We start from the raw sequence: 15,889 nt of genomic DNA on the forward strand, positions 1-15,889 counted from the left end.
ATGTAGAGTAAGTCATCCTGTCACCATCCCTATAGACATGTAGATTAAGTCACCATCCCTATAGACATGTAGATTAAGTCACCCTGTCACCATCCCTATAGACATGTAGATTAAGTCACCATCCCTACAGACATGTAGAGTAAGTCACCCTGTCACCATTCCTATAGACATGTAGATTAAGTCACCCTGTCACCATCCCTATAGACATGTAGATTAAGTCACCATCCCTATAGACATGTAGATTAAGTCACCAACCCTACAGACATGTAGAGTAAGTCATCCTGTCACCATCCCTATAGACATGTAGATTAAGTCACCATCCCTATAGACATGTAGATTAAGTCACCCTGTCACCATCCCTATAGACATGTAGATTAAGTCACCATCCCTACAGACATGTAGAGTAAGTCACCCTGTCACCATTCCTATAGACATGTAGATTAAGTCACCCTGTCACCATTCCTATAGACATGTAGATTAAGTCACCCTGTCACCATCCCTATAGACATGTAGATTAAGTCACCATCCCTACAGACATGTAGATTAAGTCACCCTGTCACCATCCCTATAGACATGTAGATTAAGTCACCCTGTCACCATCCCTACAGACATGTAGATTAAGTCACCATCCCTATAGACATGTAGATTAAGTCACCCTGTCACCATCCCTATAGACATGTAGATTAAGTCACCATCCCTATAGACATGTAGATTAAGTCACCCTGTCACCATCCCTATAGACATGTAAATTAAGTCACCCTGTCACCATCCCTACAGACATGTAGAGTAAGTCACCCTGTCACCATTCCTATAGACATGTAGATTAAGTCACCCTGTCACCATCCCTATAGACATGTAGATTAAGTCACCCTGTCACCATCCCTATAGACATGTAGATTAAGTCACCCTGTCACCATCCCTATAGACATGTAGATTAAGTCACCCTGTCACCATCCCTATAGACATGTAGATTAAGTCACCATCCCTACAGACATGTAGAGTAAGTCACCCTGTCACCATTCCTATAGACATGTAGATTAAGTCACCCTGTCACCATCCCTATAGACATGTAGATTAAGTCACCATCCCTATAGACATGTAGATTAAGTCACCAACCCTACAGACATGTAGAGTAAGTCATCCTGTCACCATCCCTATAGACATGTAGATTAAGTCACCATCCCTATAGACATGTAGATTAAGTCACCCTGTCACCATCCCTATAGACATGTAGATTAAGTCACCATCCCTACAGACATGTAGAGTAAGTCACCCTGTCACCATTCCTATAGACATGTAGATTAAGTCACCCTGTCACCATTCCTATAGACATGTAGATTAAGTCACCCTGTCACCATCCCTATAGACATGTAGATTAAGTCACCATCCCTACAGACATGTAGATTAAGTCACCCTGTCACCATCCCTATAGACATGTAGATTAAGTCACCCTGTCACCATCCCTACAGACATGTAGATTAAGTCACCATCCCTATAGACATGTAGATTAAGTCACCCTGTCACCATCCCTATAGACATGTAGATTAAGTCACCATCCCTATAGACATGTAGATTAAGTCACCCTGTCACCATCCCTATAGACATGTAAATTAAGTCACCCTGTCACCATCCCTACAGACATGTAGAGTAAGTCACCCTGTCACCATTCCTATAGACATGTAGATTAAGTCACCCTGTCACCATCCCTATAGACATGTAGATTAAGTCACCCTGTCACCATCCCTATAGACATGTAGATTAAGTCACCCTGTCACCATCCCTATAGACATGTAGATTAAGTCACCCTGTCACCATCCCTATAGACATGTAGATTAAGTCACCATCCCTACAGACATGTAGATTAAGTCACCATCCCTACGTCCCAATAAAACGATGGCATGTTCTGTCTAATTGTCTGGTAATCTCCATGTCTGTGATGTAGGCTGTGTTTCTGTACAGCACTTTGTGACATCAGCTGATGTAAGAAGGGCTTTATAAAGACATTTGATTGATTTAATGTTGCTTGTGAGTTCAGAGGAGGAGTGTGAAATGATCCTTTCCGCCCCCCTCTCACCTAGGTCTGGATCTGTTCTCGCTGATCCAAGGTGACCCGCAGCATTACAGAGCTCCCATGTTCCTGGATAGCCTGACCAGCAGCCTGCAGGGTGCCACCACTAGCGCCGGCCTGGTGTCCTCTTCTAGCCAATACGACACCAGTTCCCACCACACCACTGCCTCTTCATCCTCCCATGAGACTGGGGTTATCACTGGGGGAGGAGGAGGGTCCAACATCATCTCAGACATCATCTCATTGGACTGATCTTCTGGTCCCTGAGAGCTCATTGGACTAATCTTCTGGTCCCTGAGAGCTCATTGGACTAAGCTTCTGGTCCCTGAGAGCTCATTGGACTAAGCCTCCTATTCGACACAAGCCTCCGAGGACTGAGGTAGTGCACTATATAGGGAATATCGTGCCATTTTGGACCTGGACGATGTCCACAGGCCACCATGGGACAGGGAGATCCCAGAGCTAGGCTAACTTGTCTCCTTTCCTTTGTCTGTCTGCCAGTGAAGTTAGAGGACACATTTGCTTTTTTCCCCCTACCGTGCCCGTGCTGATTGAAGGAAAGGAAAACTTGGAGAGGAAGCCATTTTTAGATAGTTGAGACTGTTGGACCCGTAGTCTTTTTCTCAATTGGATTTGCTCAGCTCCTACCGCCTCCTTTTGAAAAATGGTCAAAGGTGATTGGAGGAGAGGCGGCGAGGAGAGTGAATGTGGGTGAAAATGTGCTTGTATGAAATGACGTTTACAGGTTGGATCCCAAAACGTGGTGATTAAAACGAATGAAGATAGTTGTGGAAGACATTTTTTGTATTTTTTTTTAGCTACAACGATAGATTTTAAACATGTTCATGCTTTTTCTCCGACGACAAAACGAAAGCTGATTTAAAGAGTGGAGGGGAGGGGGGGGGGGGGGGGGGGGGGGCAGGTTTCAGTAGTCTTCCATGAAGGACTCCGGTAGGATACACATGACCTTCCTCGTGGTAAAGGTGACTATCAAGGAGAGGAGGGAAACTCTTCCGTTCAGCTACTAACGAATTGACATCTCCTTAACCACTAATCGGTTTCCGGGTCACAGAGGAGAGAGGACGGACCCCCCCCCCCCCCCCCCCCAAATAGTCAAAAGCCTTTTTTGACTGAGTTGGCCTCACCCCACACACATTCTGACCTGTGGAAGAGAAGGGGATTTTACCAGTCTGTTCTTCACATTTGTTTTTAATTGGATGAGTTGACGTGGAAGCATTCCGCAGGAAGTGGGACAATGGGGGGCGGGGTTTGTTTCCCCCTTCAGTCACAGCAATAATACTATAGTTTTCCAGATCTACTGACTCTGTACACGGTTGAAAGTGTATCTAAAACATGGAACCATTAGAAATTATATATTTGTGTGTGGGGGGGGGGTGGTGGATCCATGAATTGGAGGTACCATTTAGTTTTTTGTACAAATTATCAAAAGTGATACAAACTAGAGCGTTGAGTGTTTATAAAATGCCATCTTTCTCAGCATTTTGGAAAATCTGTTTTGTATTTACTTGGACCTTGTTGTGTGTGTACCATCCTAATTATTTTTGCCTTCTTGGGAAGGATCCCCTTTTGTTCTGTGTGTAAACATGTATATGAGTTAATGTCCCCAAATGGTTTCCGTCCCCCACGAGTCCCACGGTTTGAACATGTTAAGTTTGTTGGTTTGAAGGTTAAGCAGGATGTTTTCACACCGTTATACATAGCTACATGTTCACGGAACCAAATGTAATGCGAAGTTGTCAATTGAGCCTTTGTTGAACGTAGCAAAAAAAAAAAGCAATCAGGGCCTGAATAGTGTATTTTATTTAATGTACAAAACTCTAGATGAATTAGCTACGGCAATTAGTGCTGCAGTTTTTAAAGTGTAGAATGATATGTCGGCCCTCAACCTTGTATGAGTTGCTTAGGGAAAGGGGACCTACCCACTAAAATGTTAGGATTTACATTTAAGTTAGGTTAATGTTTTAAAATGGAACCTGAAGTATTTTCCAAACTTAAATTTAAGGGAATAGATATTTAATATTTTATTGTCGTTAAAGGATGCTCCTCTTGTTTTGCTGTGGGTAAAGGATGCTCCTCTTGTTTCGCTATGGGTAAAGGATGCTCCTCTTGTTTCACTATGGGTAAAGGATGCTCCTCTTGTTTCGCTGTGGGTAAAGGATGCTCCTCTTGTTTCGCTGTGCCATCGTGATGCAAACAAACAAACAAACAACAAGGTGCTCATTTTTTATTTGCTGTCAGGATCTCAGACTTAAAACAATAAAGCGGCATTTTTTTAAATACCTGTATTAGTCAACTTTCCCCCCTCATACCTTTTCTAGTTATAATACAGTGTATTGTTGTTGTTATTGTGGTTTGGCTATTTTTATTTTATACATTTCCACATTAGGGTGCTATGATCATTAAATTGCACTAGGAAGCAGCAGTCCAATCACAGACGATCACAGTTTATCCAGGAAGTTGTCCAGGGAAGGGATGCCTTCTTTGAGGCCTTTGCGTTTGCGGGTGTCTGCCACTACTTGCCATGGCCGACTGGTCTCGTCGAAGGGGTCCCCGGGCAGGATCTGCCAGTGGTCGAACACACACTGGGGGAAGGCCTGGCCACCTGTGTTGGATCTCAGGTCCGCTGTGAAACCTAACGACATCGGGGGGAATCAAAAATAAAATATTCATAAACAACCAGAGGTCTGTGTTGTTTTGTCATGCTTATCTGTAACTAGTTGGTTGACTCCTATTTCCTATGTTACGCTCCTATCCTGACCGAATACAATGTTTTACTTGTTAAAGAGCTAAACCTTTTCATAAAGGCTGTGATTGTACCAGTATAGTGATATTTTTTCCATGGAAAACTCTTTTGGTCCTTTAAAAAAAAAAAAAAACCTGCTGTATGTAAAATATTTTGTGATAGCTTGGAAAATAAATACACGTGACAGGATGGTTGTTTCCTACGTCGGTGTTGTTTTCCTAAAGAAGTTAAATCCGCTTTGTGTTTTGTTTCCTTGCTGTGACCTTCGACCCCGAAGTCCAGCGCGCTATCGAGCATGCTCAAGCGGCAGAGTCGATATCCGCGCTTATAAACCCAGGGTCGTTACACTACTAACAAGTATTGTGGTATTGTCCTGGCCCTACTAAATTAGTCTTTATTTATAGAATATATATATATATATATATTTTAGAAAAGGTACATTTGAATTGTTTCTCTTTTTAAATGTTGTTTCCATTCATTGTTTTGGTGAAATGGGTTGTTGGAAGATGTGATGAACGTACCAAATTATGAATTGATTGGGCTATCCTTTTAAAATGGTCTGTGTTACATTCAGTGTGGAAATGTTCCGTTGGAAAGTGTGATGAACTCACCAAACGATTCGTTGACTGGAAGGAAAGCCTTCACGATGAAGATGGGTGTTCCAGCGACCTGCGACTCCTCAAATACCATGCCTCTCTTTCTGTTCAGCACACCGTAGATCCCTCCAACGACGTGCTCTGGACACTGCAGGAAGAACGGTTTAGGTAAGTTGAAATACACTCAACTAAAAATATATTTTTTTAAACACACAACATGCAACAATTTCTACGATTTTACTGACTTACAGTTTATATAAAGGAAACCCAGTCAATTGAAATAAATGAATTTGGCTCTAATCTATGGATTTCGCATAACTGTGAACACAGATGTGACGGATCAAGCCCTGCAGTGCCTTAGACCGCTGTGCCACTCGGGAGTCCCAAATTAATACACCTGTAAAAGCCTATTACACGCCATAGCCTACTGAATTTGATTTCGGGCACAAATGAAAACGTCACTGATTTCCCCATTTAATTGATTCAGCATTGTCTCAATGAAGAGTTTGGCGTGCGTCATGCACAGTAACAAGGCCTGCTGGAGTTAGCGGCAGGCAGACGATCAATATCCACGGTCGTAGTACGTTCGAAGTCTGAGCTGGAATGTGAAGCTAACTGAAGACCGGCTAGCTTTAGAAAACCCAGAGTAGATCTAGCTTGATTCATAGGATACCCCTCAGGACTCAGGAAAGGTTGAACATCCCTTACTATTCTGTCTGTATATTCTATTGTGGTTGTTAGCACCATCTCACCAGGTCAAATTCCTGGTACATGTAAATGTACTTGGGAGTATAAAGAAGATTCTGATTTTGAATCTCACCTCTGAGTTCTACGTGGACTCACCTGGATCTGGATCAGGTAGACTGTTTCTATAAATCGTGACTGAGCTGAGAGGTGTAGATGACTCACCTGGATCAGGTAGACTGGTTCTATAAGTTGTGACTGAGCTGAGAGGCGGAGATGACTCACCTGGATCTCGACCAGGTAGACTGGCTCCATGAGCCGTGGCTGAGCTGTGAGCTGAGAGGCATAGATGACTCGGCGTGCCGTGGGGATGATCTGCCCGCCCCCTCTGTGGATGGCATCCGCATGCAGCGTCACATCATGGACGTCGAAACGTATCCCCCTCATGTTCTCCTCACACAGGACACCCTGAGAAAGAGAATGTTTTTCAGTGGTGGTGTAGTTTTCTGGTTCTCAGAGCCTGTCAGTGGTGGTGGGGTTATCTGGTTCTGAGAGCCTGTCAGTGGTGGTGGGGTTATCTGGTTCTGAGAGCCTGTCAGTGGTGGTGGGGTTCTCTGGTTCTCAGAGCCTGTCAGTGGTGGTGGGGTTCTCTGGTTCTCAGAGCCTGTCAGTGGTGGTGGGGTTCTCTGGTTCTGAGAGCCTTTCAGTGGTGGTGGGGTTCACTGGTTCTGAGAGGCGGTCAGTGGTGGTGGGGTTCTCTGGTTCTAAGAGCCTGTCAGTGGTGGTGGGCTTCTCAGAGCCTGTCAGGTGTGGTGGGCTTCTCAGAGCCTGTCAGGTGTGGTGGGGTTCTCAGAGCCTGTCAGTGGTGGTGGGGTTCTCTGGTTCTCAGAACCTGTCAGTGGTGGTGGGGTTCTCAGAGCCTGTCAGTGGTGGTGGGGTTCTCAGAGCCTGTCAGTGGTGGTGGGGCTCTCTGGTTCTAAAAGTTGGTGCTAAAGGGACTTGACCCCCCCAGCCCTGCTGGCGTCTGCTCACCTCCTTGGAGGCCCACTGGAACCCTGCCACCACGCTGTCCTTGATCTCGTTGAGATACTGCACTCCCTTGGTAACGTCCGTCAGGATGTTGGGTCCCGTCCCGTCGGGGCCGAAACACCAGATCTTGCGGGCCTCTGTCACCTCCCACTCGTACTTCTCAGTCAGGTAGCGAGCCCTGGTCTTCAGTTCCTGTCTGGAGCTCACGTCCCCCTTATCGATATCCTCCGCCAGACCATCCTGGAAGGGCCGGGCCTTCATGTATAGACGGTTGTGTTTGTTAGGGGACTTGGACAGGCAGACCTGGTCTGAATCCTCGGCTACGGTCTCGCGGTAAGACACCACAGGGTCAGATTTCTGGGAGAAGTATTCAAGAGGATTCAGTTTTTTAGTATCTTCACTCAATATTCAAAGGTTACAAATGTGATTTCAAAAATAAGCTAATTTCATCCTTTTTGAAAAGCATTCCTGTACAATGCAGTAAGTCAATATCCTCCCAACCTTTAGGGGGATCCCAGCGTGGTCCTCCTCCAGATCCTTCAGGCAGATCTCCAGATGAAGCTCCCCAGCTCCAGCTACAATATGTTCTCCAGACTCCTCAATGATGCACTGCCACACAGAGAGACAGGACAAAGACACATAAACAGCACTGTTTCCCTGCATCTCAAACAGACTAGTCTTATACCTGGACCATGGGGTCAGACTAGTCTTATACCTGGACCATGGGGTCAGACTAGTCTTATACCTGGACCATGGGGTCAGACTAGTCTTATACCTGGACCATGGGGTCAGACTAGTCTTATACCTGGACCATGGGGTCAGACTAGTCTTATACCTGGACCATGGGGTCAGACTAGTCTTATACCTGGACCATGGGGTCAGACTAGTATTGTACCTGGACCATGGGGTCAGACTAGTCTTATACCTGGACCATGGGGTCAGGCTAGTCTTATACCTGGACCATGGGGTCAGACTAGTCTTATACCTGGACCATGGGGTCAGACTAGTATTGTACCTGGACCATGGGGTCAGACTAGTCTTATACCTGGACCATAGGGTCAGACTAGTATTGTACCTGGACCATGGGGTCAGACTAGTCTTATACCTGGACCATGGGGTCAGGCTAGTCTTATACCTGGACCATGGGGTCAGACTAGTATTATACCTGGACCATGGGGTCAGTCTAGTATTGTACCTGGACCATGGGGTCAGACTAGTCTTGTACCTGGACCATGGGGTCAGACTAGTATTATACCTGGACCATGGGGTCAGACTAGTATTGTACCTGGACCATGGGGTCAGACTAGTCTTATACCTGGACCATAGGGTCAGACTAGTATTGTACCTGGACCATGGGGTCAGACTAGTCTTATACCTGGACCATGGGGTCAGGCTAGTCTTATACCTGGACCATGGGGTCAGACTAGTATTATACCTGGACCATGGGGTCAGTCTAGTATTGTACCTGGACCATGGGGTCAGACTAGTCTTGTACCTGGACCATGGGGTCAGACTAGTATTGTACCTGGACCATGGGGTCAGACTAGTCTTGTACCTGGACCATGGGGTCAGGCTAGTATTGTACCTGGACCATGGGGTCAGACTAGTATTGTACCAGACTCCTCAATGATGCACTGCCACACGGAGAGACAGGACAAAGACACATAAACAGGACTGTTTCCCTGCATCTCACACAGACTAGTCTTATACCTGGACCATGGGGTCAGACTAGTATTGTACCTGGACCATGGGGTCAGACTAGTATTGTACCAGACTCCTCAATGATGCACTGCCACACAGAGAGACAGGACAAAGACACATAAACAGGACTGTTTCCCTGCATCTCAAACAGACTAGTCTTGTCCCTGGACCATGGGGTCAGGCTAGTATTGTCTTATACCTGGACCATGGGGTCAGACTAGTATAGTCTTATACCTGGACCATGGGGTCAGACTAGTCTTATACCTGGACCATGGGGTCAGGCTAGTATTGTCTTATACCTGGACCATGGGGTCAGACTAGTATAGTCTTATACCTGGACCATGGGGTCAGACTAGTCTTATACCTGGACCATGGGGTCAGGCTAGTATTGTCCCTGGACCATGGGGTCAGACTAGTATTGTACCAGACTCCTCAATGATGCACTGCCACACAGAGAGACAGGACAAAGACACATAAACAGGACTGTTTCCCTGCATCTCAAACAGACTAGTCTTATACCTGGACCATGGGGTCAGACTAGTCTTATACCTGGACCATGGGGTCAGGCTAGTATTGTACCAGACTCCTCAATGATGCACTGCCACACGGAGAGACAGGACAAAGACACATAAACAGGACTGTTTCCCTGCATCTCGAACAGACTAGTATTGTACCTGGACCATGGGGTCAGACTAGTCTTATACCTGGACCATGGGGTCAGACTAGTATAGTATTATACCTGGACCATGGGGTCAGACTAGTATAGTATTGTACCTGGACCATGGGGTCAGACTAGTATAGTATTATACCTGGACCATGGGGTCAGACTAGTATAGTATTGTACCTGGACCATGGGGTCAGACTAGTATAGTATTGTACCTGGACCATGGGGTCAGACTAGTATAGTATTGTACCTGGACCATGGGGTCAGACTAGTACAGTATTGTACCTGGACCATGGGGTCAGACTAGTATAGTATTGTACCTGGACCATGGGGTCAGACTAGTATAGTATTGTACCTGGACCATGGGGTCAGACTAGTATTATACCTGGACCATGGGGTCAGACTAGTATTGTACCTGGACCATGGGGTCAGACTAATATTGTACCTGGACCATGGGGTCAGACTAGTATAGTATTATACCTGGACCATGGGGTCAGACTAGTATAGTATTGTACCTGGACCATGGGGTCAGACTAGTATAGTCTTGTACCTGGACCATGGGGTCAGACTAGTATAGTCTTGTACCTGGACCATGGGGTCAGATTAGTACAGTATTGTACCTGGACCATGGGGTCAGATTAGTACAGTATTGTACCTGGACCATGGGGTCAGACTAGTATAGTATTGTACCTGGACCATGGGGTCAGACTAGTATAGTATTGTACCTGGACCATGGGATCAAACTAGTATAGTATTGTACCTGGACCATGGGGTCAGACTAGTATTGTACCTGGACCATGGGGTCAGATTAGTATTGTACCTGGACCATGGGGTCAGACTCGTCTTGTACCTGGACCATGGGGTCAGACTAGTATAGTATTGTACCTGGACCATGGGGTCAGACTAGTATTGTACCTGGACCATGGGGTCAGACTAGTATAGTCTTGTACCTGGACCATGGGGTCAGACTAGTATAGTATTGTACCTGGACCATGGGGTCAGACTAGTATAGTATTGTACCTGGACCATGGGGTCAGACTAGTATAGTATTGTACCTGGACAATGGGGTCAGACTAGTATTGTACCTGGACCATGGGGCTAGTATAGTATTGTACCTGAACCATGGGGTCAGACTAGTATAGTATTATACCTGGACCATGGGGTCAGACTAGTATAGTATTATACCTGGACCATGGGGACAGACTAGTATAGTATTGTACCTGGACCATGGGGTCAGACTAGTATTGTACCTGGACCATGGGGTCAGACTAGTCTTGTACCTGGACCATGGGGTCAGACTAGTATAGTATTGTACCTGGACCATGGGGTCAGACTAGTATAGTATTGTACCTGGACCATGGGGTCAGACTAGTATAGTATTGTACCTGGACCATGGGGTCAGACTAGTATTGTACCTGGACCATGGGGTCAGACTAGTCTTGTACCTGGACCATGGGGTCAGACTAGTATAGTATTGTACCTGGACCATGGGGTCAGACTTGTATAGTATTGTACCTGGACCATGGGGTCAGACTAGTATTGTACCTTGACCATGGGGTCAGACTAGTATAATATTGTAACTGGACCATGGGGTCAGACTAGTATAGTATTGTACCTGGACCATGGGGTCAGACTAGTATAGTATTGTACCTGGACCATGGGGTCAGACTAGTATAGTATTGTACCTGGACCATGGGGTCAGACTAGTCTTGTACCTGGACCATGGGGTCAGACTAGTCTTGTACCTGGACCATGGGGTCAGACTAGCATAGTATTGTACCTGGACCATGGGGTCAGACTAGTATAGTATTGTACCTGGACCATGGGGTCAGACTAGTATAGTATTGTACCTGGACCATGGGGTCAGACTTGTATAGTATTGTACCTGGACCATGGGGTCAGACTAGTATAGTATTGTACCTGGACCATGGGGTCAGACTAGTATAGTATTGTACCTGGACCATGGGGTCAGACTAGTATAGTATTATACCTGGACCATGGGGTCAGACTTGGCCAGGCGTTTGAGTCCCTCCACCAGCTTGGGCAGGTCAGCAGGGTTCTTGCACTCCACCGCCACCCTGACCACGGGACTGACGCTGAACTTCATCACCCTCAGGTTGTGGGCGTGCTCAAAGGTGGAGATGGTCCCGGTCTTCACCAGGAATTGGTCTACTCCCACCAGACCCACGATGTTGCCGCAGGGCACATCCTCAATGGGCTCTGTGTAGCGCCCCATCATCAGAATGGTCCTGGGAGTCAGAGGGAGCACAGCAGAGTTCAGAGTTTTAATTTGTCAGAGGACCTCACCTCTAAACAGTTGTCGTAGGACAGTCACACACACACCACTCCAGTCATTGTTCCATAGGACATGTCCTGGTCTCCAGTCGTGTTCCATAGGACATGTCCTGGTCTCCAGTCGTGTTCCATAGGACATGTACTGGTCTCCAGTCATTGTTCCATAGGACATGTACTGGTCTCCAGTCATTGTTCCATAGGACATGTACTGGTCTCCAGTCATTGTTCCATAGGACATGTACTGGTCTCCAGTCATTGTTCCATAGGACATGTACTGGTCTCCAGTCATTGTTCCATAGAACATGTCCTGGTATCTAGTCATTGTTCCATAGGACATGTCCTGGTCTCCAGTCGTGTTCCATAGGACATGTCCTGGTCTCCAGTCGTGTTCCATAGGACATGTACTGGTCTCTAGTCATTGTTCCATAGGACATGTACTGTATATCCTTCCTGTTTGGCCCTGTCCGGGGGTGTCCTCAGATGGGGCCACAGTGTCTCCTGACCCATCCTGTCTCAGCCTCCAGTATTTATGCTGCAGTAGTTTATGTGTCGGGGGGCTAGGGTCAGTTTGTTATATCTGGAGTACTTCTCCTGTCCTATTCGGTGTCCTGTGTGAATCTAAGTGTACGTTCTCTAATTCTCTCCTCTCTTTCTTTCTCTCTCTCGGAGGACCTGAGCCCTAGGACCATGCCTCAGGACTACCTGACATGATGACTCCTTGCTGTCCCCAGTCCACCTGGCCGTGCTGCTGCTCCAGTTTCAACTGTTCTGCCTTATTATTATTCGACCATGCTGGTCATTAATGAACATTTGAACATCTTGGCAATGTTCTGTTATAATCTCCACCCGGCACAGCCAAAAGAGGACTGGCCATCCCACATATGCTCTCTCAAATTCTCTCTTTCTTTCTCTCTCTCGGAGGACCTGAGCCCTAGGACCATGCCCCAGGAATACCTGACATGATGACTCCTTGCTGTCCCCAGTCCACCTGACTGTGCTGCTGCTCCAGTTTCAATTGTTCTGCCTTATTATTATTCGACCATGCTGGTCATTTATGAACATTTGAACATCTTGGCCATGTTCTGTTATAATCTCCACCCGGCACAGCCAGAAGAGGACTGGCCACCCCACATAGCCTGGTTCCTCTCTAGGTTTCTTTCTAGGTTTTGGCCTTTCTAGGGAGTTTTTCCTAGCCACCGTGCTTCTACACCTGCATTGCTTGCTGTTTGGGGTTTTAGGCTGGGTTTCTGTACAGCACTTTGAGATATCAGCTGATGTACGAAGGGCTATATAAATTGATTTGATTTGATACTGGTCTCCAGTCATTGTTCCATAGGACATGTACTGGTCTCCAGTCATTGTTCCATAGGACATGTCCTGGTCTCTAGTCGTGTTCCATAGGACATGTCCTGGTCTCTAGTCGTGTTCCATAGGACATGTCCTGGTCTCTAGTCGTGTTCCATAGGACATGTCCTGGTCTCTAGTCGTGTTCCATAGGACATGTACTGGTCTCTAGTCATTGTTCCATAGGACATGTACTGGTCTCTAGTCATTGTTCCATAGGACATGTACTGGTCTCCAGTCATTGTTCCATAGGACATGTACTGGTCTCTAGTCATTGTTCCATAGGACATGTCCTGGTCTCTAGTCGTGTTCCATAGGACATGTCCTGGTCTCTAGTCGTGTTCCATAGGACATGTCCTGGTCTCTAGTCGTGTTCCATAGGACATGTCCTGGTCTCTAGTCGTGTTCCATAGGACATGTCCTGGTCTCCAGTCATTGTTCCATAGGACATGTACTGGTCTCTAGTCATTGTTCCATAGGACATGTACTGGTCTCTAGTCATTGTTCCATAGGACATGTACTGGTCTCCAGTCATTGTTCCATAGGACATGTACTGGTCTCTAGTCATTGTTCCATAGGACATGTCCTGGTCTCTAGTCGTGTTCCATAGGACATGTACTGGTCTCTAGTCGTGTTCCATAGAACATGTCCTGGTCTCTAGTCTTGTTCCATAGGACATGTCCTGGTCTCTAGTCGTGTTCCATAGGACATGTCCTGGTCTCTAGTCGTGTTCCATAGGACATGTCCTGGTCTCCAGTCATTGTTCCATAGGACATGTACTGGTCTCTAGTCATTGTTCCATAGGACATGTCCTGGTTTCTAGTCGTGTTCCATAGGACATGTACTGGTCTCTAGTCATTGTTCCATAGGACATGTCCTGGTCTCTAGTCGTGTTCCATAGAACATGTCCTGGTCTCTAGTCGTGTTCCATAGGACATGTCCTGGTCTCCAGTCATTGTTCCATAGGACATGTACTGGTCTCCAGTCATATTTCCATAGGACATGTCCTGGTCTCCAGTCATTGTTCCATAGGACATGTCCTGGTCTCTAGTCGTGTTCCATAGAACATGTCCTGGTCTCTAGTCGTGTTCCATAGGACATGTCCTGGTCTCCAGTCATTGTTCCATAGGACATGTACTGGTCTCTAGTCATTGTTCCATAGGACATGTCCTGGTCTCTAGTCGTGTTCCATTGGACATGTCCTGGTCTCTAGTCATTGTTCCATAGGACATGTCCTGGTCTCTAGTCATTGTTCCATAGGACATGTCCTGGTCTCTAGTCGTGTTCCATAGAACATGTCCTGGTCTCTAGTCGTGTTCCATAGAACATGTCCTGGTCTCTAGTCTTGTTCCATAGGACATGTCCTGGTCTCTAGTCGTGTTCCATAGGACATGTCCTGGTCTCTAGTCGTGTTCCATAGGACATGTCCTGGTCTCTAGTCGTGTTCCATAGGACATGTCCTGGTCTCCAGTCATTGTTCCATAGGACATGTCCTGGTCTCCAGTCATTGTTCCATAGGACATGTCCTGGTCAGTTCTCCACCCATGTTCATCGTTTTTATATATATATATATATATATATATATATATATATATATATATATATATATATATATATATATATATATATATATATATATATATATATATATATATATATATATATATATATATATATATATATATAGTTTCACCATATTAAAACGAGAGTTAATTTCACATAACAGGGTTGACCTTAAAATGAGGGACAGACATTTCATGTGATTAGATTCATCACTAAATCACATGAAATGAATAGTAATCTCCAGAAATGACTGTCAAAGCAACACAATAGGTTGGGCTTTACAATGATGGCGAAATCTCTGAGAAATGTGGGGGTAAAGTGATTTTAAAAAGTCACAGAGGGACATGCCAAAAAAGCAGAATTTAGCAAGTGGTTATTCATACAAAAAATATCTGATTTATTTAATTTTCCATTTGGTCTCTATTAAAAGGACACTTCATGCTTTTAAAATTCAAATATTGGTGCACAATTTCTACTTAAAATATCAATTTGGACACAAAAGATCCTCATTTGGTTGAGCAACACTCCTGTATTTGATCTGGTAAATTGGACATGTGTGTATTCTAGCTCTGTGTACCTCTGAATGGGTTTAAGATACAGGTCCTCCTTCTTCCCAGGAGTGTAGTTGGGTCCCATGATGCGAACCTTCTGCCCCGTGGCCACCATGCCGGAGAACACGCGGCCGAAGGCGTAGAAGCGACCCTTGTCGCTGGTGGGCACCATCTTGGAAATGTACATCATCAAGGGAGCTTTGGGGTCGCAGTTCTTAATGCCTGGGAGGGGTAAGAGGGAGGGCGATCAGGGGATGTATGATTTTCGGGAGAAGGTTGAGAATCTGAACTGGGATCTGGGTAGTTAAGAGTCTCTCCCTGATTCACCCTAGTCTGGTGATGTAGCCAGCTCTTCTATTGTTTGGCTGTTGGCAAGACTTTTGGCATTACGAAGAACAAACAAAGAGAGTTAATTGTCTAATGTACAAATGAACTGAAACACCAGGCTAGACTCTGACTCGCCCATTGTGGACTCTTTGTCCCTGGGCCCTTCATACTAATGAAGTACTACTAGCAGGCTGGACTGACTCACCCATTGGGGACTTGTCGTTCACAGGGACCAGTACAACAAACAGACTGAAACACCAGTTACTACTACTACTACTACTGCTACGACTACTACTACTGCTA

At 45.8% G+C, this 15,889-nt stretch overlaps 2 protein-coding genes across 5 annotated transcripts in view; one reads left to right on the plus strand and one right to left on the minus strand.

Moving 5' to 3' along the window:
- Positions 1–4,765, plus strand: part of pias2 (protein inhibitor of activated STAT, 2) — a 29,677-nt gene extending 24,912 nt beyond the window's left edge. For 2 of the 4 annotated variants that reach the window (XM_036936540.2, XM_036936542.2), the window contains exon 13: positions 2,079–4,728. In XM_036936540.2, the coding sequence (XP_036792435.1) occupies positions 2,079–2,320 (242 nt within the window). In that variant the 3' untranslated portion in view covers positions 2,321–4,728. Of the gene's footprint in view, positions 1–2,078 lie in introns of all 4 variants that reach the window. The other 2 variants (XM_090191277.1, XM_036936543.2) reach the window with 2 other exon arrangements.
- Positions 4,299–15,889, minus strand: part of LOC110536498 (elongation factor 2) — a 24,153-nt gene continuing 12,562 nt past the window's right edge. The window contains exons 9-15 of the mRNA XM_036936539.2: positions 15,286–15,481; positions 11,497–11,755; positions 7,643–7,750; positions 7,145–7,498; positions 6,398–6,580; positions 5,444–5,576; positions 4,299–4,721 (exon numbers count right to left, since the gene is read on the minus strand). Of these exons, the coding sequence (XP_036792434.1) occupies positions 4,528–4,721; positions 5,444–5,576; positions 6,398–6,580; positions 7,145–7,498; positions 7,643–7,750; positions 11,497–11,755; positions 15,286–15,481 (1,427 nt within the window). The 3' untranslated portion in view covers positions 4,299–4,527. The remainder of the gene's footprint in view (positions 4,722–5,443; positions 5,577–6,397; positions 6,581–7,144; positions 7,499–7,642; positions 7,751–11,496; positions 11,756–15,285; positions 15,482–15,889) is intronic.

This window comes from Oncorhynchus mykiss, chromosome 11, assembly GCF_057628025.1.
Source record: "Oncorhynchus mykiss isolate SJ-2025 chromosome 11, ASM5762802v1, whole genome shotgun sequence".
Classification (NCBI taxonomy): Eukaryota; Metazoa; Chordata; class Actinopteri; order Salmoniformes; family Salmonidae; genus Oncorhynchus; species Oncorhynchus mykiss.